This window comes from Periplaneta americana, chromosome 14, assembly GCF_040183065.1.
Source record: "Periplaneta americana isolate PAMFEO1 chromosome 14, P.americana_PAMFEO1_priV1, whole genome shotgun sequence".
Lineage (NCBI taxonomy): Eukaryota > Metazoa > Arthropoda > Insecta > Blattodea > Blattidae > Periplaneta > Periplaneta americana.
In genome coordinates, this window is record NC_091130.1 from 30,590,614 (window position 1) to 30,618,363 (window position 27,750).

At 36.2% G+C, this 27,750-nt stretch overlaps 2 protein-coding genes across 9 annotated transcripts in view; both read left to right on the forward strand.

Moving 5' to 3' along the window:
- The first annotated feature begins 288 nt into the window (after positions 1 to 288).
- LOC138713241 (YTH domain-containing protein 1-like) lies at positions 289 to 2,757 on the forward strand. Its single transcript, XM_069845183.1, has 2 exons — positions 289 to 432; positions 624 to 2,757. The coding sequence occupies exon 2, from the start codon at positions 697 to 699 to the stop codon at positions 2,071 to 2,073; it is 1,377 nt and encodes a 458-aa protein (XP_069701284.1). The 5' UTR covers positions 289 to 432; positions 624 to 696; the 3' UTR covers positions 2,074 to 2,757.
- A 1,021-nt stretch (positions 2,758 to 3,778) lies between these two features.
- Positions 3,779 to 27,750, forward strand: part of Spn (Spinophilin) — a 595,298-nt gene continuing 571,326 nt past the window's right edge. For 3 of the 8 annotated variants that reach the window (XM_069845171.1, XM_069845175.1, XM_069845173.1), the window contains exon 1: positions 4,043 to 4,471. The gene's annotated coding sequence lies outside the window, so the exon portion shown is untranslated. Of the gene's footprint in view, positions 4,015 to 4,042; positions 4,472 to 27,750 lie in introns of those variants that run through there. The other 5 variants (XM_069845176.1, XM_069845177.1, XM_069845174.1 and 2 more) reach the window with 3 other exon arrangements.

The window sequence follows — 27,750 nt, forward strand, 5'->3', positions numbered from 1 at the left end:
GCTCTATGTTGAGATCACTGAGTCAACATTATAGATAGCGTGTTGTTATTATTTTCAAAATTTGGCTGTCCTGCACGAACATTTCTATTACAAACTTTACTCTTGTGACATGAGTACAGTTTCTCTCCAAACTTATTATTTTCAAGCATGAGAGTATTGAATCTTGTTAAATAATGTTTTTGTTTCACGTTCAGTTTTAAATAATATCCAAAAATATTTCATAAAGTACTGCGTAAATCCCAATATATGTCACTGGTGTGTTTTGAGAGTTTAGCGTCATCTTCATTCCTACGTTTACAAATACTTGCTGCAATGTTGGTAGTTCTTCAAAACAAAAAAATAATAATAAAATACACTTGATGTGTGTGATGTCTGGATGTCTAGCAGTTATACAAGAAAATGTGTAATGAATGTTATTTGGATATTTAAGAGGTATATGTGAATTTATGTATCTTGTTTAAATATATACTGTGCTTTCTGTGTTTACTTGTTTGATTGGCATTCTGTTACGAGATATAAGTGTAACTTTGTACCTGTGTTTATAATATGATGCCGAAACCGGTAAATAACCTTTACATATGGAATAATAAGACTTACTTTATTTTACTTTATTTCTTCTTCAGGTTATGGAGCAGCTGTACACAGAGATTAGCGTCCGTTATCAAAATTAGAAGGTATCATTAAAACGTGGTAATTATGGAGGATGGCGATATGGAAACTAATAATGATGGGGAAAATCTGAACCTCAGTTTCGGGGAAGAAATGGGCGATGAATTAAAACTGGACGAGATGCCAGAATATGATACCCGAAGTGAGGTTAGTTCGTCTTCATCGGAGAGTGGATCCAGTCAACCCAGTATAAGCTCTGTGAGTTCTGATTCTACGGATCACAAGAGCAGACGTTCCAGGCACAGAAGAGGTCGTTCAAGGGACAGGAAAAGCCCGACACCAGAAGTAAAGAGGTCGAAATCAAGAGAGAAGGGTAAATCGTATGACTATATGACAAAACTGAATTATTTATTTAGAGACGCTCGATTTTTTGTTATTAAGAGTAATAATGCAGAAAATGTTACTCTTTCTAAAGCGAAGGGAGTGTGGTCTACACTTCCACAAAATGAGTCAAAACTTAACCAGGCGTATAGAGAATCTAGGAACGTTTTACTTATTTTCTCAGTGAAAGAAAGTGGAAAGTTCGCTGGTTTTGCGCGACTTCACGGAGAATCTCGTAGAGATGTCTCCCCAATATCTTGGGTTCTACCTCCAGGTCTGTCGGCCAAAGCTCTTGGTGGTGTGTTTAGAGTGGACTGGGTATGTCGTAAAGAATTACCATTTAATTCTACAATGCATCTGTATAACCCTTGGAATGAGGGTAAACCTGTGAAAATTGGCCGCGATGGACAGGAGATCGAGCCCAAAGTAGCAGAAGAATTGTGTCGTCTGTTTCCAGTGGACGAAGGAATAGAAATGACTCCCATTCTTAGAAAATCTAAGGAAGCTGCTAAAATGGTGAGACCTCGTAGTTCACGTTACAGATATGACAGCCACCACAGACACACGAGCAGTAGTCGGTTTTCTCCTAGAACTTCATATAGCTGGCGAGGCCGTGGAGGTTCCTTCGGAAGGGGACGTCGGAAGTACTTCCTGAGCAGCCGCAGTCGCATCGGTAACAGTGGTGGTGTGTACAAAAGCTCTTCATCCTCACGGTCCCGGGACAGGTTCTCGATGTGGTTTGGAAGCCCCAGAGATAGCAGTAGACCTTATAGTGGAGCTGCTGCAGCAGCTGAAGCGTATGTGGCAGATTATATGCGATCTCTGCAACATCAGCTTCCGCCGATGCCCTATGCCCCTCCCCCAGGCATGTATGGTTCCTCCACCTCATCCCCTTATGATACCATGCCTCCGCCCCCACGATACTATGACGGCTTACCACTTCCAGAGTACTCGTTGCCAGCTCGTTCTAGCAGCCACTCTGACAAGCGATCGTATGATCGATCAGTGGATGAATTCTTGTGGAGAACAAGTGAAAGAAGAGATCGGGACAGGGACCATCATCGCTACAGAGAACGGCGATGACTGGTTTATTGTATTGTTCCTAGACTCCAGTGTGTACGGTTTAATTTATTATTATCTGTACTTCACATAAGGTCATATTTAATTCAGTTGAGATTTTTCATTGTGAAATATAGCAGAATATAATTCATGCTCTTTTAATGTTTCTTAAAGCAAATGGCTATTTTCTGCCAAGAAATAGTTGACCGAAGTGTTGTGGAACATGGCAACTCATCTGGATAAAATATGACCCACAGATTCAGTTCTCTATTTATGTATGGGATGCTTATTTAGCATAGCATATACTTTGGAACTACTGCATCCATAATATATTGAAGCTGCATTATTTAGGATTCTATAACAAAATAAGGCAAGGTTAGTTTACCTTCATTATTGATAGTGAGTGAGATCCTTAAGTCATGCAGTATCAATTCATTATGAATATAGTCCTGTATTTGTGATTGCCTCATTTACATAATGGTGTGTATTGGTTTTCTGTTTGGAATCTGTGAATTTACATGGTAATGTAGGGTTGAAAGTACATTGATTGAAGTACAGGTATATCATTCTTCAGAAAATGCAGCACTTGTTCAGTTCTATTCTCGAGATATATGTATAAATTAAAGTATTATTGTTTTGTGAATGTAATATTGAGTTGAATTATTGGAGGTTGTGCTGTTGTTTTGAATTACAGTGAATAATTGTTAATTGTTTTGCATCAATATTTCTTATATTTCAATGTGTGATAAATTCCTGCAGTTCCTCGAACATTTCCACATTGTACGCAATGTCATAAAATAATTACTGCAAATTATGGTGTTTTTATATTGTATTTAATGCCATGAGTGTCGAAAGTGACAGCTATGAACTATAACAAAGTGAAAATACAGAATGCAAAGATATAACAAACATAATTTAAAATAGAATAAAATCCAAAATAAAATAGGTCTACAGAAGAGTCTAAAATTCCTTAATATTTATTAGCCAACGTTGTAAGGTGATTTTAAATCTGTTAAAATGTACAACGTCTCTAAATTGTGGCAGCTTATTGATCATAGCAACTGCAACCGAATTTTTTGACTTGTTCATTCTGACAGGTTCAAAAAGATGATGATGATAATAATTGTATCTCATGATATAACTTTGAAATTCAAATTTATTAATATAATTGTTGAGAGTTTTTTTAACACCTAACACATAGTTAAGTATTTATGCATTTTCAACAATTTTTTTTCTCTCGCTGATGAGGGTCTACAATGTGCGTCAGAGCCTGCAAGTATTCGTATAGCCTTATTTCGAAGAATGAGAACTTTGTATTATGGGCATTATGGCATTGCTTTTCCGCCATGTCAGAATACCGTAAGCGTAAGACATTAGTCATTATACTATTGAAAAATCCATATAGTTATTAATTTTCCACACCGATCATAAGAATAATACAACGATTGTACTAATAGGCATTTACTTCGATTAAAGTTTTATGCATTCATAATATTTACTTTATAACCAACATTAATACATTTCCGTCACTTGAAATGGGGTAACTGCCCAAGCAGCCAATAGCAACCTAAAGCGCGTACTCTCTTATTTGTTATTCGCCAGTATATTGAAACCGTTAAAACCATCAGATTTATTGATTAGTCACGTGATGTTATTCCGAGTTCTTTTTCAAGAAATGCAGGGTTCGTTTTTCGGGGTTCTGTTAATTCACTGACGAGACGCTGAATGGCGCTAGTGTCAAAGGTAGGAAACGACTGTTGTGGGTCTTGTAAAATCCGGTGGGGGAGAAAGTGGTTATGGTCTTTTCTTGCAAAATTTGTTACTCATGTATAAAGCTTTAAATGAGTAGGATGTGTAGCAGGAAACATATTTACGCTATACGAAATGAAAACTTCGTGTCGGAAGAGAAGTGTCAAAATGGATTATCTGTATTGAAGTATTTGGCAACGACGGCTGTTAACAAAGGTAAGACATTGTAATTATGCAAGTTCGGATGTACAGTATATGGACATAAACTACAAAGCTGTACAACATTATTGTTATTTACCGTGATACCGGTGACGACAAAATGGTATTTTCATCAGTTGGCAACATCCCGATATGTATGCCACCTGGCGATTATTCGTTTGGATCGCACATTCGGGTTGTTGACTGGAGCAGACGAGGCTGGCCGCGGGCAGGTTCTGTGAAGGTGCTTGTATATATTTTCACGCAGTGGGATGTGTAAATCAAATATAGAAGAATAGAAGCATCGAGTGTTGTTAATGTGATTGTGAATATTAGGCACTACTAATAGTTTATAGTTATTTTAATCTACAAGAAACTTAACGTTTAATGTTAGGGTGGGACATGGAATGTGTTATGACTCGGAGATACGTGTTTTTGACAAGGGAATAATTACAACAGAAATCATCAACATGTGGTATGTGTTCGTATTTTATATTCTTTACTTTAGTTAATAAGGAAAAGTTTGTAGAATTTTAGGTAAATGCACGTGTAAGTCTTGGTTTGTTTTCCTTGCATTGATTTTGCTATATATATACTGTACCTATATTTTATTAACTTGCGTATGCAGCTTTTTTTTTTTTTTAGATGACTTTCTAACATTGGAAATTTGTATCACCAGTACAGTATTGAGAATTATGCCGATAAATGCGTTTAAGTAGAATTTTTAGGCACACATTTATCGTGACTCCCAATGAATTTACTTTGTACTTTCGTATGTATGACATCTTTGAAAGCGACATGCATTGCATGTGTACCATCCGTCGGACGGTTGACAAGTGTGTGCATCATAATATTGAGTTACTATCATACTGAAAAGAGAGATTTCACTTAGTATTGCTGTGCAGTGTTGTAGACATTCCGCAGAATTGTAAAATTTTAAATTCAGTTTTATAGAAGTGTATTGTCTTTTTCTTTAATTGAAATTGGGTTTGTTAAGATGTCTTCTTGTTTACCGGAGTTTTAATTAGACCTTCCTCTTTGAAAACAAGAAATTCTCCATAAATTTGTATCTTATATAAACAATGTAGCCTATACATTACATAACATACACCGTTAAATACTTATTTAAAGCATATTTTAGTAAACAAACGGAGATATGATCTGAATTCATTTTTATTATTCAACGTAGGCTACAGTAATGCAAATATCTATTACTGTGAAATTCGCAGTGAGGCCCTTTTTATGTATTATATTGAGTAGCCACTGTACTTCTTGAGCTGAAAGCTACTAGGATAAAATGACTCTTCGACTATTGTTTGATAAAGAAGTCTCGAGTATTTTTATTCCATTGTATCAGGGAAATACCTAGACGATTGATTTTATATTTACTATTATCGACCCCATTTCACTTAACCATGGTCCAATGTTACACAGAGTGAGCAACGAAGTTCGACAGAAATTAAACGTTTAATAGATAAGGGTGACAAATTCGAGTTTTCGACTGTACGATTTCAAATCTAGCAGAATTAAAGCTAAATATGTAAAAAAAAAAAAAAAAAAAAAAAAAATCTGAGCTGCATCCTAAATGAAATTAGATAGCTAATAAAATGTAATAACGTAAGCCATATAACTTTGTAAGAAATGGATGATATCAAAATTCAGAATTTTAACCACGCTCACTTATATCCGTATTAGGCCTACTTTTAATTATTTCAAGGACTTGATTGTTAAATTTTAACATCTCTGTCGATGTGCTTATGTCAGAACACACCATAGAGGAGAAAGAATGAACACATCTTAATTGTAAGATACTATTTAAGAAATTGTTTATAAAATTATTGGTATAGACCTGCATAATAATTTTTACATTCGTTTTTAAAAAACAATTTGTGTTATTGACATCTGACATGGTATAGTAATGAATGCTCCCAATGGCCCATTTTACAGTGTTTGCAGCTGTAGGATTCTTTATTCAGTACCTGACTGGGAGTGAAACTTTCATGTCCCATTTATAAAGACATTGCATATATGTCACAAAGTGTGGCTGTCCTGTGATGCCTAAAGCAAACATTTTACTTCATGCCTATAATTTTAACAAAAACATAGGCCTAAGAGTGAAACTAGCGCTGAGTTAGTTCCGATGATTTTGCAAGCGAAAATGGTTGAATTTGTAGGGGATTTTTTTGTGGATATGGATTTGAAAATTTCAGAATTTTATACGGATATATGCCAGACCTATTTGAAAAAATGAAATTGTTCGCAAATGTAATAAATTAGTCTGAAATTAGAGATAGGCCTACGTGGTAGTGAAAGTACAAACAAACGTTGTGGTGTCTAGTGAAAGAAAGGAGCGTAGGGATATAAAACACATGATACGATGTAATGTGAAGAACGCAAAACTTGTATTAATTCAATAACTATTGCAAAATGGTAAAACACAACAAATAATAATGAAATAAACATACAGTTTCCATAAAGTAACTTCGTTTGTGCGTTCACCATTGGGCTAGCCACTGACATCACTGAATAAAAATCACCAGGCTTTGCCCAGCGCTTGAAAATTCTGCATAGATTCGTATATGCAAGACATAACAAAAGCCTAAACTAACCTATCACCGATTCGTATAGGCCTATGCAAGGCATAGCGTGAGTGTATACTAGCCTGAAACCTTCGTAATGTCACCTAAGTTACGTTTGTATTACTGAGGAAAGAGCTGTAAGACAGTTGAAGGTGCATAAGCGGAGTACGAAGGGAACTAACTCAGCGCTAGTTTAGCGGAACAATAAGCCATTTTCTGAACACGGTCAACTGAAGTTACTGTACTTTATCGATATAAAGTAGGGAATTTCTAAACAGTTTTGGGATTGGACAGTAAGCCATTTTCTGAACACCGTCAAATGAAGTTACTATACTTTATCGCACACCTCATGGCTTGCTCTGTTATAACCTATTATGTCACTTTTCATTATAGAAACAGAATTCTACTCGTGTAAGGTGCCATTAGTGTTGAACTGGACATAATTTTTAAAATATTTATGGTACTGTATAGAGGCCTACTGTAAGTTACTGTTTGAGAAAGCCTTCTTCTGCTCGCAGATAGTCACTGTGAGAATATTTCTTTGTATTTGATAGGCAATATTTTGACACATTGATACTATTAGCTCTGTTTGCTTCAGTAGTAATATGTTTCTTTTGTGTGGTACCACAAACAAATCGTAAATGAAACGATGTCGTTTATTTTGAGTTGAATTAATAAAATATTTTGTCATAGTAAACTTAACGTGTAAAATGACAAATTGTCAGAACACATAATCATGATATTTTGCTTTTTTAAACCAATTTACTACGTTGTACGATGTATTACTGCATTGACAATGCCTTTGGAAATAGGGATACATTTTTAAGAATTCTGTTATGTTGTGTTTTGTTATGTGTTAAAATTTAAAATAAAACTTCTAACATAGAATTTTGGGATGGGGAAGGAAATAGCAATGCAGATTAAATCAAATATTTTGTACTAGTTAATCAATTTGACTTGTAAAATAACAAATTGTTAGAACACTAATCATTATGTTCTTTTGATTTCTAACCAATTTACTACGATGTATTAATGAATGCATTTGCGAATAGGGAGATATTTTTAATAATCCTATCAGGTTCTTAAGTGTTGGTACAACATTTAAAGTAAAACTTCAAATATAGAATTTAGAGATGGAGAAGGAAGTAACAATGCTGATTAAATCAAATTTTGTACGTACAGTATTGCCTAATTATAACAGTGTTGTTTGTACAGTTCTATTTTCCAAATAAAACTCTAATTTATCTTATGAAAATATATAATTTAATTTAGCCTATTGTCTATGAGGGAACTATTTATTACACATGGACTTTGGACTATATTAAAGTCAAAAAATAAAATATAAACTTCTGAATACATTACACAAAACAAAATAAACAAAAACATGTCCAATTTCTATATAAGGTAACAGTCTTGTTCGTACTCTTTAAGTTATTTACAATTGTGAAAAACAATATCTTGTAGCATAACATTTCAACTTTATTATAAATATTGACATCTCCTTTTCATTCATTTTACAAAGTTTTTACACTGTTCTGGTTTGATTTTAGCTCTTTTTTCTTTCAATACATGTTCAATTCCTATAGGGTTGGACACTTCAGCTTTCTCACACTCATTTTTCAGAATTCGCCACAAATGTTCAATGGGGTTTAAGTCTGGTGATTGAGGAGGTGTTCGCAGTTGCTGGGGTGTGTTCCATATGAGTCAATCCTTATTAATTTGAGCAGTATGTTTACTGTCATTGTCTTGTTGGAACATTACACAGGTCGCATCCCCATTTTTTGTGCACCCTGCCTAACATTAGACTTTAAAATGTTATTGTAAGTTACACATACTTATCCATAATCCCAACTATGAACTCAATATTCCCCACACCATTTGCAGACATACATCCCCACAACATTATGCATCCACCTTTGTGTTTCACCAGTCTAGTATATAGTCACGAAGCTCAATATGTAGGAAATATGCATCCATAGATAGTTGCTAACCACTAGGATCGCTACTATGGCCCCATTACAGACAATGCGAAATAGTACCGGCACAGTCTATTGTTCCTAGCACCCTCAACAACTCAAGCTTCGTGACTGTAAGTCTATATACTAGACTGTGGTTTCACTGTAGGTAATGTGTTGTTTCTGTCATTATCTGTGTTGGACTTCCTCCACATCCTATGAATGCCATCGGAAGTGACCTCAACTGAAAGACAACCCTGTGCACACTGCATGCTTGTTTACTATGCATCTAAACGTAACTACCCCCATCCGTGGAGTAAGTGTACGAAAAAACAGTGTTACATGAATTTCACGGAATATGTAGTTTTAAATTTTTTGAAGAGGTGGAGAAGTTCAAATGTCTTGGAGCAGCAGTAACAAATGTAAATGATACTCGGGAGGAAATTAAACACATAATAAATATGGGAAATGCCTGTTATTATTCGGTTGAGAAGCTTTTATCATCCAGTCTGTTAAAAAAATCTGAAAGTTAGAATTTATAAAACAGTTATATTATGCCTACCGGTTGCTCTGTATGGTTGTGAAACTTGGACTCTCACTTTGAGAGAGGAATATAGGTTAAGAGTGTTTGAGAATAAGGTTCTTAGGAAAATATGTGGGCTAAGAGCGATGGAATTAGAGGAAAATGGAGGAAGTTACATAACGCAGAACTGCACGCATTGTATTCTTCACATGACATAATTAGGAACATTAAATCCAGGCGTTTGAGATGGGCAGGGCATGTAGCACGTATGGGCGAATCCAGAAATGCATATAGAGTGTTAGCTGGGAGACCGGAGGGAAAAAGACGTAGATGGGAAGATAATATTAAAATGGATTTGAGGGAGGTGGGATATGATGATAGAGACTGGATTAATCTTGCTCAGGATAGGGATCAATGGCGGGCTTATGTGAGGGCGGCAATGAACCTCCGGGTTCCTTAAAAGCCAGTAAGTATGTAAGTAACAGAGTGTATGTAAATTAATTTTACTCGTGTCACTGTGTTCGTGTTTAACTCGTCAAACATAATGCAATTAATTTTATTGATATATTTTGAATTTTAATGTCATTTCAAAAGTTAGTTTAACAATATCTAGGTGTACGAACAACACTGTTATAACCTGTGGAGTAACGGCTAGCGCGTCTGGTCGTGAAACTAGGTGGCCCGGGTTCGATTCCCGGTCGGGACAAGTTACCTGGTTGAGGTTTTTTTCCGGGGTTTTCCCTCAACCCAATATGAGTAAATGCTGGGTAACTATCGGTGCTGGACCCCGGACTCATTTCACCGGCATTATCACCATCTCATTCAGACGCTAAATAACCTGTGATGTTGATAAAGCCTCGTAAAATAACCTACTAAAATAAAAAAAATAACACTGTTATATACTGTAGTCATGTAATTCAGATAATTAGGTCCACAGACTTTTTTACATGAAGTTAATAGGCCTATTATGTAACAAGACAGAGGAAAAAAAGAATGTTATTTTTATGCAAATCTAGTCTTTCAGGTGAAGCTCCCTGTAAAGCAGATTTGAATAATTTCAAGGGAAAATTGTTCCGGGGCCGGGTATCGATCCCGGGACCTCTGGTTGAACGTACCAGCGCTCTACCACTGAGCTACCCGGGAACTCCACAGAAAACCACAATTCCAAGTCACACAGAGATTGTGTGCACTCGTTTTGGGTCTCTGGCGTTTCGTCAGCCCACGCGAGTTGTGTGGATATAAAGGGAAAAGTTGAGACGGTGTCGGGTGGAGTTCCCGGGTAGCTCAGTGGTAGAGCGCTGGTACGTTCAACCAGAGGTCCCGGGATCGATACCCGGCCCCGGAACAATTTTCCCCATGAAATTATTCAAATGTCATTTTTCTTTATTTTTCTTCCATATTATTTTGTCGCAATCATTGTATTTAACTATAGGCTTAAGAAGGACCTTTGTGTATTAAATAGGTTACTATGCGTACCCATGCTGAACGTATCGTACACTGCATAATGTGAATAAAAGTGCAAAGCGTTCTTTATCTCCATGTCCCCTGTACACCTTCGTAGTATGTAGTGTCGTCGGGGAGAGGGAACATCCTTTTTCTCGAAAAGGACCTCCAGAATAACTAGCATCCAACCTTTAGAAGTGTGGCACATAATGTTCGTCTGGCGTGGATAGTGTTTCATAGAGCTAGACAAGGGGGAGAGCTTTTATTGTTAAATAATATAAGAGGAGAAAGAAACGGAAGAGTGGAGAAGCAAAGTGGTGTTTCTACTTCTTTTTATGTGGCCAGGTATTGAAAAATTCACATATGGATACAGTAGTCCACCTGGTTTTCCTACAGGTTTTCTTTTATTTTCTGGATGTTTGCGGCTGTTTCCATCTCTTCCAGTTGTGCATTAGTGGTTCGTTACACAGGCTGAGATTTATTTCAATATTACTGCTTCTATTAGTTAGACATACAGTACCACATTATATTTCCGCTTCTATGGCTTAGCTTCAGCACGCTGATATTCCATCCAAGCTGACCGGATTCTATCCCGGCCTAGTCATGATTGAATTTGAGACGAATAAAGCAGATGTTGTAGAGGGTTTTTCTCGGTATACTTCCGTATCCCTCTTTCATTCCACTAAAATTACACCCCAACTCATTTTTCATCTATCTTCTGTAGGCGTAGGTGGTGTTATGGCGGGGCACTGTCCTCCAAACTTGTCTCAACTCTTTTTTTTTATTTTTCTATTAACGTTAGAAAATATGGCATTCAAAAGATCTTTTTTTTTTTGCTTTTATTTATGATTAAGTTTCTGTGCTTAAATTGATGAATTAATGTCTTCAGATCATGTGTCTAGACTATAATATTTATTTTTAATTTTTGAATGTATAATAATTTCTATACCTCATTTGAGGAATGGAAGCACTTTCTTTTGTAACAGCATGTACTCATGTGTTAGAAGTCAGCATGTGTTCAAGCTGCCACTTGGAGAAATATGAATAACATACAGCACAAAAATGCAGAAAAAAAAGTGATCTCGGTATAATATGTAAACTTAAAGACGAGATTAAATAAAACAATTAGAGTTTACATTTCATATGATATCTTCAGGAAGGTAAGCTTCATATAAAAGTCCACACCTGTGGAGTAACGGTCAGCGCGTCTGGCCGCGAAACCAGGTGGCCCGGGTTCGAATCTCGGTCGGGACAAGTTACCTGGTTGAGGTTTTTTCCGGGGTTTTCCCTCAACCCAATACGAACAAATGCTGGACCCCGGACTCATTTCACCGGCATTATCACCTTCATTTCATTCAGACGCTAAATAATCTAAATGTTGATACAGCGTCGTAAAATAACCCAATAAAATAAAAAAAAATTCATATAAAAGAATTTCTGTTAGCACTGTTACGTAGTTTTAGTGATGTATGCATGTGTTTCTGTACAAGAGAGAAAAAGAGGGAGATTGTTTTAAGTTATGCTCTATTATAATTTGTAGTAGACCTACAGTTCAAGCTCTATACAACTCGGTCCGAAACATTGCGAATAAGGATGTAACAGTGTAAGAAACACGCCACCGAAAACACCTTTATTAAATGATCATATTCCGATATACTATACCACGGTCAAGCTGTAATGGAGAGGTAAATGATGTACCCGTTATATGGGGATTCTATGGTTTTGCTTTGCCCCCCCTCCCCCCAAGGAAACGGTTCTCTCACCGCCTATGTCTGTAGGCTCGCTACCTAATAGCCTAGATCATACATACCAGATTGCTCGGCCTTATAGACTTTGATGGTAACAACTTTTGTCAGGTTTACTATGCTGCCATCTAGTTGTTACATAAGGAGTCACATCATAACTGCCATTTGAATTGCATTAGCGACTGTACTGCCATCTCGTGTTTGTTTACGGCGGACGGGTGACGATCCTGGCAGTCGTTCTCTTCAAAGTGCTACCGATTTTAACACAGGGATGAGCAATCTGGGTATATATGATGTAGGCTAATAGTTAAAAATAGGCTAGAGTGAAGTCTTGGGGATAGTACGAATTTTAGACTTGTGGCTCCGGGTCCTGCGTGGTTTCTCAGATCTCATCTGGGGGTTTTAAAGTGCTGAGACAGGATGGTTCACTTTTCAGCGTCGGATTCACGACTGCTGCCCAGGCCACCCGTCGGACTTTGAACAATTATTGCATATATAGAAGTATTGACAAATAACCTCTGTTACACAGTAAGCACTTTAATATCTGACGAACCACATCAGAGAGAAGAGAGAAAGTTAGTAAGAGAGTGAATTTCGCATAATGCCACGTTTTTAAGGAAAAATTGTCCCGGGGCCGGGCATCTAACCCGGAACCTTTGCCTGAGCGCTTCAACGCTCTACTGACTGAGATACCCAGGAACTGTACCAGGCCCAGGCTCAATTATTCCCTTTACATCCACCTACCTCAAGTGGGTTGACAAGTTCATGTCGGCTCTACAGGAGCTATACCGGAAAGCTGTTAACAGAAAACCATAAATTTAAGTCACACAGAGCTTGGTGTGCACTCAATGCTGAGCCTTTGACGTCTTGTCAACCCACTTGAGGTATGTGGATATAATGGAAATCATTGAGCATGGGCCTGATAGAGTTCCGGGGTAGCTCAGTCGATAGAGCGTTGGCGCGCTCAGCCAAAGGTCCCGGGTTCGATGCCCGGCTCCAGAACAACTTTTTCTTTAAAATTATTCAAGTCAGCTTTAAAGAGAGCTGTACCTGAAAGCCAGAATTATCGTGTACCTCTGATAAGCCATGTGGACGTGAGCCACTAGTCGGCTGGTCGACCTTGGCCCTGAGTGATCTGTTTCGCCTAGGATTCATTCATTCAGCGTTCATTCACTGCAAACACAGCTTTCTCCAATCTTTCCTATTTTCTACCTTCCTCTTTGTTTCCTCGTATTATCCATATATTTTAATGTCGTCTCTCATCTGATATCTTCTTCTGCCCCGAGGTCTTTTCCCGTTCACTATTCCTTCCAGTGCATCTTTCAATAGACAGTTTCTTTTTAGTCATTGACCCAACCAATTCCTTTCCCTCTTCTCCATCAGTTGCAGTATCATTCTTTCTTCACCCACTCTTTCCAACACAGCTTCATTTCTTATTCTGTCTGTTCACTTCACACGTTCCACTCCACCTGTGGAGTAACAGTCAGCGCATCTGGCCGCGAAACCAGGTGGCCCGGGTTCGAATCCCGGTAGGGACAAGTTACCTGGTTGAGGTTTTTTCCGGGGTTTTCCCTCAACCCAATACGAGCAAATGCTGGGTAACTTTCGGAGCTGGATCCCGGACTCATTTCACCGGCATTATCACCTTCATATCATTCAGACACTAAATAACGTAGATGTTGATACAGCGTCGTAAAATAACCCAATAAAATAAAAAAAAAGAACCGTTCCACTCTTCTCCATATCTACATTTCAAATGCTTCTATTCGCTTCTCTTCACTTCATCGTCCGTGTTACTACCGCATACAATGCCACACTTCTCACAAAGCACTTCAGTCAGTAGTGTCTTCCTTAGTTCTTTTTCCAGAGGTCCGCAGAAGATGCTCCTTTTTCTATTAAAATGCGCCTAGGATTATTATTATTATTATTATTATTATTATTATTATTATTATTATTATTATTATTATTATCAGGGAAAGGATTTATATGTAAATACATATTTACTTATAAAGCTAATATAATTTATATTTTGCATTATCTTTATGTTTCACAATGTGTAGGGTTGAAAAATCCTACTTTTATTTTCCATATTTTTCCATATTTTAGAGTTTAGTACATATTTTCGTTAATTTCCATATATTTTCCATATTTCATATAAAACAGTCCATATTATATTAGGTTTAACAATAAAACAAAACAAAATTCCATTAACTTTTAAAAATACATTTCAACAATAGAGATTTAAACACATGTTCAGTAATCCCTTTAACATCAGAGTTATTTGAAAATTAGCAGTCCTATCAACAATGGGAAAGTAAGTTACAAAACTGTATTAATTTAATTTAAAATTTTTAACAGACTTCAGTTGTGCAGCTCAACAGTTAAATGCCAGTCAGAGTACACATAGGTTCAGTTTTGTAAATCATACTATAAAGACGGTAAATATGCCAAAAGTACGTCATTCAGTCAATTTAAAATCAAAACTAACAAGTTACATTTCAGAATTTAAAGAAGATGGTTTATCAACTGACAATAAAATATTATTTTGTAATTTGTGTCAGTGTGCAGTATCATCTACACAAAAGTTCCTGGTGCAACAACACATTACAACTAGTAAACATCAGGCCAACAAACAACTAAATTCCAAGCAGAGACAATTGTTTTTAACACAACCAACAACATCGAATGTAAGATCTGAGTTTAACATCGACCTGTGCCGTTCTCTCATCTCTGCTGATATTCCTCTCTACAAACTAAAGAATAAGGTCTTCAGGGAATTCCTTGAAAAATATACTCAACATACAATCCCGGATGAGTCAACACTTAGGAAGACGTATGCTCCATCCATCTACGATGAGACAATACAGAAGATAAGAGATGAAATTAAAGATAGTTCAATTTGGGTTTCCATTGATGAGACTCCCGACAAAGAAGGTAGACTTGTTGGTAATGTAGTTATCGGTTTGTTAAGTGAACAATATTCTGAACGAATTCTTTTACATTGTGATGTTCTAGAAAAGTGCAATAACAAAACTATAGTTAAACTGTTCAACGAAGCTATGGGTATCCTGTGGCCAAAGGGTATTATGTACGATAATGTGTTATTCTTTATTAGCGATGCTGCCCCTTATATGGTCAAAGCTGGACAAGCATTATCTGTTGTATATCCTAAATTGACTCATTTTACTTGTGTGGCGCATGCATTTCATCGTGTGGCAGAAGTGGTCAGAGACAATTTCCCTAAAGTAGATTTGTTGATTTCATCAGTGAAAAAAGTATTTCTCAAAGCTCCCAGTAGAGTTAACGTGTTGAAAGAAATGTACCCTGAAATTCCATTGCCACCAAAGCCAATTTTAACTAGATGGGGTACATGGCTAGAAGCAGTTGAATATTATGCCGAACATATAGACTCTATTAACAATGTTCTCCTTGCATTGGACTCTGAAGATGCAGTCTCAATTGATACTGCGAAAACAGTTACCTGTGACATAAGTGTGAAGAATGACTTAGCTCACATTCAGCATACATTTTCATGCATCATAAAAACGCTCAAAAGTCTCCAAAATAGGCACCTTTCACTATCTGAAAGTTTTGAAATTATAAATAGTACTGTGGAACAACTGAATCGTGGTAGAGGTAAAGTTGCAGATGCAGTAAGAGCTAAGGTGGACACTGTACTTTCAAAAAACCCTGGATATGAAGAACTACAAAAGGTTGTTGCTGTGATGAGTGGTGAATCAACAGTGAAGATTAACTTGGACTTATCCCCAGCAGACATTGTGAAATTGAATTATGTACCAGTTACTTCTTGTGACGTCGAACGCTCTTTTAGTCAGTATAAATCTATCCTCAGAGACAATAGAAGAAGATTCACTTTTCAGCACTTGAAAGAAATGTTTATAACCTATTGTTATGGTAACAGACAATAAAAATTGTGTTTTGTTGAAACTACATTGGAAGATAAGGTACGTCCATTATATTTTTTGTTTAGTTTGATTAAAATGTACCAATATTTAACGTACATAGTCATTTTTTTATAATTTTAAGTCCATATTTAATTCCATATTTTGGTAAAAATCCATATTTAATTCCATATTTTGGTAAAAATAACTACATATATATTTACATATTTCATATATTTTTAGTCCATATAAATCCGTTCCCTGATTATTATTATAGGGAGTGCATCATATCAGAAGGGCGTTTCAACAAAACTGCAATCTTATATTAGAGCCATATAAATATGGAATGATTTTTCCTATCTTTGTCTACATAACAAGGTATACTTTCTTTGATTTTTTTCTCACATCAATTGTGATTCTCATACTGATTGTTTTCAAACATAAATAGATTTCATTAAAATATTTAAATAGCGCAAAATTTGTTGATATGCCCTTTTGGTATGATGCCCTCGATATTATTACAGTATTACTATGGGCGTCGTCATAATATAAAAATTAAAACAAGTTGTACGTATATTTCATATAGAACGTAGGATAAGGAGTACATATCTAATAAAATAAAATTAAAAATAAAATCGTCACGTGATAAAGAGCGGTACCTTATCTCTTGGAAGTCGTGCACAAGACTTGTTCTGATGACGCTTTTTAGGGGAGAGTGTGTTTGTGTGTTCCTCACCGTTAAAGGTAATGCAATTAAGGGAGAGTGAAAAGTCTGTGAGAGGTCAGATGTCGCCTTTCCAAAGTTTTCCCCCCACCACTTCGCGAAGTGATTGGGTGATAAACTACTTAAAAGGAGATGGTAGCCTCGGGACATCAGCACCGACCCTGAATGAAAGTCCGTAATGGAACATTCATTTTGAAGTTTCGAAGTCAGTGTGAGGTACACCGCTTGAATTCAGACATCGTTTACGCAGTTTTACAAGATTTCATTTGGCAGAAGGCGTAATAGATCAACTATTGACTAGATATTTTGTATTCGACAGATAATGGAGAAAAAATGCGAGTATAAGGGTACAGTGCATCAGTTATTCATAGATTTCAAAAAGGCATATGACTCGGTTAAGAGAGAAGTTTTATATGATATTCTTATTGAATTTGGTATTCCCAAGAAACTAGTTCGATTAATTAAAATGTGTCTCAGTGAAACGTACAGCAGAGTTCGTATAGGTCAGTTTCTGTCAGATGCGTTTCCAATTCACTGTGGGCTAAAGCAAGGAGATTAACTATCACCTTTACTTTTTAACTTTGCTCTAGAGTATGCCATTAGGAAAGTCCAGGATAACAGAGAGTGTTTGGAATTGAACGGGTTACATCAGCTTCTTGTCTATGCGGATGACGTGAATATGTTAGGAGAAAATCCACAAACGATTAGGGAAAACACGGGAATTTTACTGGAAGCAAGTAAAGAGATAGGTTTGGAAGTAAATCCCGAAAAGAAAAAGTGTATGATTATGTCTCGTGACCAGAATATTGTACGAAATGGAAATATAAAGATTGGAAATTTATCTTTTGAAGAGGTGGAGAAGTTCAAATATCTGGGAGCAACAGTAACAAATATAAATGATACTCGGGAGGAAATTAAACACAGAATAAATATGGGAAATGCCTGTTATTATTCGGTTGAGAAACTTTTATCATCCAGTCTGCTGTCAAAAAATCTGAAAGAATTTATAAAAGTTATATTACCGGTTGTTCTGTATGATTGTGAAACTTGGACTCTCACTTTGAGAGAGGAACAGAGATTAAGGGTGTTTGAGAATAAGGTTCTTAGGAAAATATTTGGGGCTAAGAGAGATGAAGTCTCAGGAGAATGGAGAAAGTTACACAACACAGAACTGCACGCATTGTATTCTTCACCTGACATAATTAGGAACATTAAATCCAGACGTTTGAGATGGGCAGGGCATGTAGCACGTATGGGCGAATCCAGAAACGCATATAGAGTGTTAGTTGGGAGGCCGGATGGAAAAAGACCTTTAGGGAGGCCGAGACGTAGATGGGAAGATAATATTAAAATGGATTTGAGGGAGGTGGGATATGATGATAGAGAATGGATTAATTTTGCTCAGGATAGGGATCAATGGCGGGCTTATGTGAGGGTGGCAATGAACCTCCCGGCTCCTTAAAAGCCAGTAAGTAAGTAAGATACCGAATAGAATATTCTGTGCAGATTTTCAATATTGATTACGTGAATTAAAGTTGTTCTTAGGAAAGGCATTCCGTTTAATTGACATAATTATGTCTTAAAATGTTTAGGCTCCATCAAAGCTGTTTTACACTATTGTTTACATCCTACACCTCTTTTCATGCGACTTAAGTTCATGGAGGTCGCGGCTTTTACCCGGCAAGAGCAACACGAGTCATTCACGCTTGGAGTTATGTACAGCTTACAGCAGTAGAATTTTGGAAATATCCAACATTTTTTTCCTCCATTACTGTATCTTGTACAATAAAGAAAATTAGTATGTGTAAAACACTGTCCTTCTGGTGTATGAAAAATAGTAATATGCGTTAAAAGAGTGGTATGTTGACGTTTTCATGTTCGAGGAAAAGATTGAAAAAGCGAAACGTAGTTGAGCTTTTTTAATTTCCGAGAACATGAAAACAAACATACCGCTCGTGTATCGTACATTATTTTGTGCGAAGATCGTTTATTACATACCTAAAAGAGGAATTTCTAATTAGTTGCAATGAAATCTCCGTCTTGGTTTCTGTTCAATGACGGCAACTTTGGAAAACAAATATAGGCTATCTATCTTCAACATTGTTCCGATAAAATGTTTTCTGTGTTTACTATACTGCAGCAGGCCGTGATATACGTCTGTCTTTTTTTTCCCCCCAGTCTATGATGAGTCTGGAATCTTGTTGATTTTTCACGGCTTCCGTAATGTTACTTGCATTACAAATGCAGTAACTTTAGTGGAGTTGTAGAGTTTACTTAATTTTTGCAAATATTTAAAAACAATAATTAACAGTGCAATTTAGGTGAAATTGTAGTGGTAAGTTTCCAATTTATAATTATTACTATATTGAACGTCTTTAAAAATAATATGTTAAAAGCCTAAAGCAGTAAAATGAATATGATGCTTAAGCGGTAAGAATAGGGAAATTGTTATGTGTGTTACGTTGGGAATACTGAATGTGGTATTTCACACTTACCGCGTATTGGTTTTGTGCGGAAAGCAAGCAAATACGCACGATCTCGCACAAAAAAAAATATATATATATTATATTTTCACGATTTAAAAAAATAATTATTTATATATCTTTTTTTCAAAATTCGAAGTGTTCACTGTTCACTGATGAAGCGTTTCCCTCATACCTCATAAAGTTTTTAACTTTTTCATGTTCTCTCTCTCTCTTTTTTATTACTGAAACTCATGTTCTCAATATTTCTTTCAGCTACATTCCTCAATAAATATATATATTTTTTTATTTTGTGTTACAAGAAAATACTGATATTTGATCATTTTGTTAAATGAATTTATTTTTTAACAGACAATCTATCAAAGGTAGAGAATGATTTTGCATCATATTATAGATATGACATGCATAAATACACAAACAATTTCATCATAGAATGTTGGATAGTTTTTGAGTTATGAGGGAAACTCTTCGTCGCTGCACAATGAACTGCCACTTCTTTGAATTAAAATATATATATATATATATATATATATATATATATATATATATATAATTTTTCTTTAAATCGTGAAAGCAGAAGGACAGTGTTTTACACAGTAATTTTTATTATTCTACAAGATACAGTAATAGAGGAAAAAAAATGTTGAATATTTCCAAAAATTTACTGCTGTAAACTGTACCTAACCCGTTAAGCAACGTTGTCCAGTTGTAATGTTAAGACTCAGTCGCTGTTAGTTGTAGTAAGTTAAGTATGAGCCAAGACAAAATATTGTGGCCACCAAGATGAGGCATACATACAAACTAAGTCGCGTGGAAAGAATTTTGATCCAGAGAACTTCATGAGCAAACGAACTAAACCAAAACAACTCAGTAGACTTTATAAAGAAAACAAAATCAGAAGATTTTATGCTGGAAGAGATGTTAACACACTTACCTACTTCCTAAAAGTTATCGTACGTATACGTAGATATAACACTTCAAGGAATAGAATTAATAGTAACAAAGAAAAATGATGTATGCAAATGACACACTTCCTCAAAATTGTACATAGTAACCTGTAATGACGAGTCGTTCATCATAATTGACTGAATTGTAACATACCGGTACATTACTGTATAATTTATTATGATTTAGTAGAGATCGCCGTTTCTGTTAATATTTCATCTTGCTTGTTACCGGTTTTGTTAGCACTGAAAGTTTCAAGGGTACAACGTTGAAGGAAGCAAAAATTATATAAGGAAATTACATGATAATGACGATACCAAAATTGAAGTAATAATAGATATATGACAACATCGAATCGCTTCTGCGAAGTTTGTCTCCACTCTATGTACCTTCTTAGCATGGATTTCTCCATGGGAAAGTAAAGTTGTGGGTTACTGCACCTAAAATAATTCTGTCCCAGATGAGAGCTGCAAGTATAATTTCTTAGGCTGCTATTACACTATCAAAGCTCTTTGACAAAGATCTTTTATAAAATATATATTATAAAATATATGGCAGTGTAATGGGCTTTCTTTTATAGCAATTTCTTTGATAAAATATCTTTTGTAAAATGTAAGCGCAGCTAGTTATCTTTGATAAAAGATTTCTATACCTTGAAACAAATATGGCGTAACACAAATATAACTGGACTGTTGCTACCACAAAAATTGAGTAGGCCTAAGTTCTGATGGATACCTCTCTTATCACGTCTTGTAATCCATGGTTTAACCCACAGGCGCTTCTCTTTCTGTTTCTTTAATCAGTAACATTCATATTGTAATAATTGAACTAATTGTAGCTAAACAAACATATTACTGTTCTTCATTCATGGTGTTATAAACTTAACACGTAAATATTAATATAAACAAATCATAAACTTAACGCGTAAATATTAGTATGGACAAATCCTCAGAACATGTGTTAACTGTTGTGGAACATGTGTTTGAAGAGCTTTTGTTTCCAATTTTAGGTTATCTTTGATAAAATCTTTTGGAAAAGATTTTATGTAGTGTAATATACTTCAAATTCTATCTTTTATCAAAGATCTTTGATGAAGTATTTTATCATATTCTTTGTCAAAGAACTTTGATAGTGTAATAGCAGCCTTAGCCAATTCTTGTCTACGTTGCAGTTGAAAATGCGTGACATGAAATAAACTGCTACTACTACTACTACTACTGTTGCTACTACTACTACGCTACTACAGCTGCTACTACTACTACTGCTGCTACTACTACTACTACCACCACCACCACCATTACTATTGTTACAACTATGGCTGCTGCTGCTGCTACTACTACTACTACTACTACTACTACTACTACTACCACTGTTGCTACTACTATTACTACTGTTACTACTACTACTACTACTACTACAGCTGCTACTACTACTGCTGCTACTACCACCACCACCACCACCACCACCACCACTACTACTACTACTACTACTATTACTACTGTTACAACTATGGCGGCTGCTACTACTACTACTATTACTACTACTACCACCACCACCACCACCACCACTACTATTACTACTGTTACAACTATGGCTGCTGCTACTACTACTACTATTATTACTACTACTACTGTTGCTACTACTACTACTATTACTACTACTACTACTACTGTTGCTACTACTACTATTACTACTACTACTGTTGCTACTACTACTGTTGCTACTACGCTTCTACTACTACTACCACCACCACCACCACCACTACTATTACTACTGTTGCTACAAATACTACCACCACTGCTGCTACTACTACTGTTCCTACAACTATGACTACTGCTATTGCTGCTACTACTACTACTGTTGATACTGCTGCTACTACTACTGCTACTGTTGCTACAACTACGACTACTACTACTACTACTGTTGATACTGCTGCTACTACTACTGCTACTGTTGCTAAAACTACGACTACCACTACTACTACTGTTGCTACTACTACTACTGCTACTGTTGCTACAACTACGACTACCACTACTACTACTACTACTGTTGCTACTACTACTGCTACTACTGTTGCTACAAGTACTACTACCACTGCTGCTGCTACTACTGTTCCTACAACTACTACTGTTGCTACTACTACTGCTACTACTACTACTACTACTACTACTACCACCGCCACCACTACTACTGTTGCTACTACTGCTACTACTGTTACTACAAGTACTACTACCACTGCTGCTGCTACTACTGTTCCTACAACTGTTACTACTGCTATTGCTGCTGCTGCTGCTGCTGCTACTACTGTTCCTACAACTACTACTGTTGCTACTACTACTACTACTACTACTACTACTACTACTACTACTACTACCACCGCCACCACTACTACTGTTGCTACTACTGCTACTACTGTTACTACAAGTACTACTACCACTGCTGCTGCTACTACTGTTCCTACAACTGTTACTACTGCTATTGCTGCTGCTGCTGCTACTACTACTACTACTACTACTACTACTACTACTGTTGCTATAACTACTGCTACTGTTGCTACAACTACGACTACCACTACTACTAGTGTTTCTACTACTACTGCTACTACTGTTGCTACAAATACTACTACCACTGCTGCTGCTACTACTGTTCCTACAACTATTACTACTGTTATTGCTGCTGCTGCTACTACTACTATTGCTACTACTACTACTACTACTACTACTACTACTGCTACTACAAGTACTACTACCACTGCTGCTGCTACTACTGTTCCTACAACTATTACTACTGCTATTGCTGCTGCTACTACTACTACTACTACTACTACTACTACTACTACTACTACTACTGTTGCTACAAGTACTACTACCACTGCTGCTGCTACTACTGTTCTTACAACTATTACTACTGCTATTGCTGCTGCTACTACTACTACTACTACTACTACTACTACTACTACTACTGTTGCTACAACTACTACTACTACTACTACTGTTGCTACAACTACTACTACTACTACTACTACTACTACTACTACTACTACTACTACTACTACTACTACTACTACTACTACTACTACTATAAATTTTTAATTCTTGAAGTTGGAATTTATTATTTGTGCATTCTAACTCAGAGTTATATGAAGTTAACAGGGTATACTCCATTCTTACTATAAGGAAAGAATGAATCCCGAACGTTGAAGAAAAAAAAAGCAGAAAGAACTACTTCCGTTGACATTCGAACAGATAATTATTCCGTCCTTTGTCTTTGTCTTCACAGGTCACTGATCCATTGTCACTCTCTTGCAGACTTATTTATCAATAGGTGTTGGGGGCGGGATTGTACTTTTAATTATTGTCATGGCCAGTTTCCTTAACCATAACCAGTGGATGCAACTTGGTTAAAACTTCTCAGTTTTGCGGTTTCAGAGGTTACAGGAGGTAGCCTATACAGGAAATAAAGATATCCACAATTTTATCAACATTACCTCAGAAGTTTGTGGCAGCAGTGTATGCGGTATGTGTGGTAGTAGTAGCATATTTAACGACGCTTCCAACTTTTGAGGTCATTCATAGTCGAAATTCAACATGGACGAGAAATGGCCTACACATTTTGCCTAGAGCCCTCAGTCAGGGGAAGGTACCGTAAATCTGTGATATGGAATTCCCAGTTTTTTTCTATTGCGAATGGAGCCATAATTTTATCGAATCTTGAATTTCGTCGCCCTCGGCGAATGTCGGATCCAACACGATCCACAGAGAACGGCAATAGACGTAAGCTTACTGCAGAAAACTGGGATGAGCGGATCAGAGTTTATGTAATATTCTTATTGAATTTGCCATTCCGAAGAAATCAAATCGATTAAAATAATAAAATGTGCCTCAGTGAAACGTACAGCGGAGTTAATATAGGTCAGTTGACGCTTTTCCAATTCACTGCGGGGTCCACACCTGTGGAGTAACGGTCAGCGCGTCTGGCCGCGAAACCAGGTGGCCCGGGTTCGGTTGAGGTTTTTTCCGGGGGTTTCCCTCAACCCAATACGAGCAAATGCTGGGTAACTTTTGGTGCTGGACCCCGGACTCATTTCACCGGCATTATCACCTTCATTTCATTCAGACGCTAAATAACCTAGATGTTGATACAGCGTAGTAAAATAACCCAATAAAATAAATAAATTCTCTGCGGGCTAAAGCGAGAGAGAAACAGAGGTTAAGACTGTTCGAGAATAAGGTGTTAGGAACATATTTGAGGTAAGAGGGATGAAGTTACAGGGTAATGGAGAAAGTTAAACAACGCAGAACTGTACAGTGGCGATTCCTACATGAAGTATATGAGGATGATCCTACAGTTTAATTTCGTGCCTTTGAGGATATAAAGATTTTAATTACAGATTTTATTTTTAATGAGTCCCGATGTAATAATTTTCTTCAAACTACCACTTTCTGTCGCGAGTTGTCGTCGCTGGACATCTCAGACCTTAGGAATACTTTCCGAGGAACCATCCAAATATCTTAACGTCAAACGGTTTTTGTGCGAGATCGTGCGTATTTGCTTGTTTTCCGCACAGAACCAATACGCGGTAAGTGTGAAATACCACATTCAGTATTCCCAACGTAACACACATAACAATTTCCCTCTTCTTACCGCTTAAGCGCGACATTCATTTTACTGCTTTAGGCTTTTAACATATTATTTTTAGAGACTGGAAACTTACCACTGCAATTTCACCTAAATTGCAATGTTAATTATTGTTTTTAAATATTTGCAAAAATTAAGTAAAGTCTACTACTCCACGAAACTTACTGCATTCCTGATACAAGTAACATTAAGGAAGCCGTGAAAAAATCAACAAGATTCCAGATGCCGATATTATTACTGCAATATGTTATATAAATAATATTGTTAAAATATTAAAATGAAAAATAAATCATTACATAACCTTACCGTTTGTTTTAAGTTCGCATTTATAGACTGGGGGGAAAAAAGACAGACGTATATCACGGCCTGCTGGAGTATAGTAAACACAGAAAACATTTTATAGCAACAATGTTGAAGAAAGATATTTTGGTTTTCCGAAGTTGCCGTCATTAAACAGAAACCAACATGGAGATTTCATTGCAACTAATTAGAAATTCGTCTTTCAGGTATGTAATAAACGATCTTCACACAAAGTAATGTACGATACACGACCGGTATGTTTGTTTTCATGTTCTCGGAAATTAAAAAAGCTCAACTACGTTTCGCTTTTTCAATCTTTTCCTCGAACATGAAAACGTCAACATACCGCTCTTGTAACGTATATTACTATTTCTAGCAGTGAAGTTATGGACAGGGATGAGTGCGGAGGGCGGGGTATGATAGCTTGACTTAAACCGCGTTTGAGGGTATGACCTATATCCTAATACTACGACCAGAGCGTTTAGAATCTCTTCTACCCGCTCTGCTACGACCCTTCTTTCTGGGTGGTGTGGAAAGCCTGTCAGAGACTACAATACGAATTTTCATGTACCCCTATAGCCTCCTTAAATGCAGTTCATTGGTCATTTTAAAAGACTAGAATAAACGAAATAATAAATAATTTAAAATGATATAATATGAAAAATAAAATGAATAAAAACCAAAATTACATAAAAATAAATAAAATAAGCTATAATAAAATACAAGAATTAACAGGACTTTCAGATGACAGGACTGCCGAAAGAATATCTGAAGTTGTATTTGATTATTTAGAAGAATTTAACTGTAGCAAGAAATTAATTGCGCATGCTCTATTATTATTATTATTATTATTATTATTATTATTATTATTATTATTATTATTATTATTATTATTAGTTTCTGTCTTGGTCATCAATCGTCAGTCTCATATCCTATAAACAAAAAAAAATATCACGAGTCGCCACTGGAACTGCATGCATTGTATTCTTCACCTGACATAATTACTGTGCTCCAACTACGAGAAAGTCTCCGCCGGATGAGACGAAGGGGAGTAATGCTGTGAATGAATGTTGATGTCATAAGATGTCATAAGGTCACACACGTGGGTACTCTTATCTCTATTGGCTAGCTCTCACAGCACAAACCATAACATTGATACAGACATATTGATACTACCCTAGTTACAAAATTAGATCACAGTTAAACTCCTGGTCTTTTAATCTCTTCATACAGGAAATAACATATGCAGGAGAGCGCATGGTTTTTAAACTGGCGTTATAACGGTAATATTATTTATCTACTTCGTTCCAATAGATGAGGCAATAGTAAGCACATTCCTTTCACGGTTGATCTCCTGGTTGGAGATAAAAATATAAAAATTATAAAAAATTATAAAAATTATAAATTGAAAATGATAAGTAATTTATTTTCAGTATTTGATCCATCAACAAGTATGATAAATTTATCATTGAACTGAATCAGCACAGTAGGAACATTCTGTGGTGTTCGGGTAAAAGGTGTTGTCATTTTTTTTAATAACTTGTTATTCCCAGAACATTAATTTTACCAGCAATCGAAAAGTATTGGGAATAAATTTGAATAAGGAACAAGAAAAAAGTTTCATTCCCAGTCAGGATTCGAACCATGAAAGTCTTAGTTATCAGTCTGTCGTGCTCTGGAGTGAACAAGGCTCTGAAATCAGTTACAAGGGTCGGTGCGGTTTTTTTTTTTTGCCACTACTGTACAACAATAATGAATTCATTATGATGTCACATTAATTTGTTTCCTCTTTACTTTTTATTGTGAATTACTGGATTCAAAACAACTATGTTTTAAACACACAATTTCAGTCGTCTGAAGTCTAAGCCCTACTGTAATTAGTGATGTAATCGCATTAACAGAAAGTTTAGCCATATTTCACGAATGTCAAACGCATGAATTTTTCACGTGGAAGCATTAAAATTATAGATATATATTGACAGCGCATTTTGGATTACTTTATTGTTGTTTATTATATTGTCTATATAATCCCCTACTGTAAGGGGCCATTGGTTTCACTAGACTCGCAATTCCAATCTCGAAATCTGTACGCAATAGACAGTAGCTATAGAATTTAGGCCATAATGAGGTGTACATGTTGAATCAAAATTGTTATCTCCATAATGCATGTCGTACACACTATGTATACAACATATATACATCACTCCTACATTAAAGCGCACAATGGTTGCTTATTTTCCACCAAATGACATTATTTCAATGGGATGTACGAAGTAGAAAAAATGTCCGCCATTCTCTGCACATCTGAACTAAGCCAAGCGGGAGGGCAAGGTTGTGCGCTTTCAGTCTGCCTAATCACATACACATTGACACGTATCATGTCTTTATTTAGCGCAGTTTCTCGGATACAAAGGGAACACTGAAGACCATTCAGCGTGTGGGATTGCTGTTTGAAACGGATTTCAACTATGGCATAAGTTCCTTTGAAAATTATTTCGAATCTGAATTAAAGTGATG

Bases quoted from the DNA above. Each gene is read 5' to 3' on its own strand.
- LOC138713241 (XM_069845183.1), top strand. From the start codon at position 697: ATGGAGGATGGCGATATGGAAACTAATAATGATGGGGAAAATCTGAAC.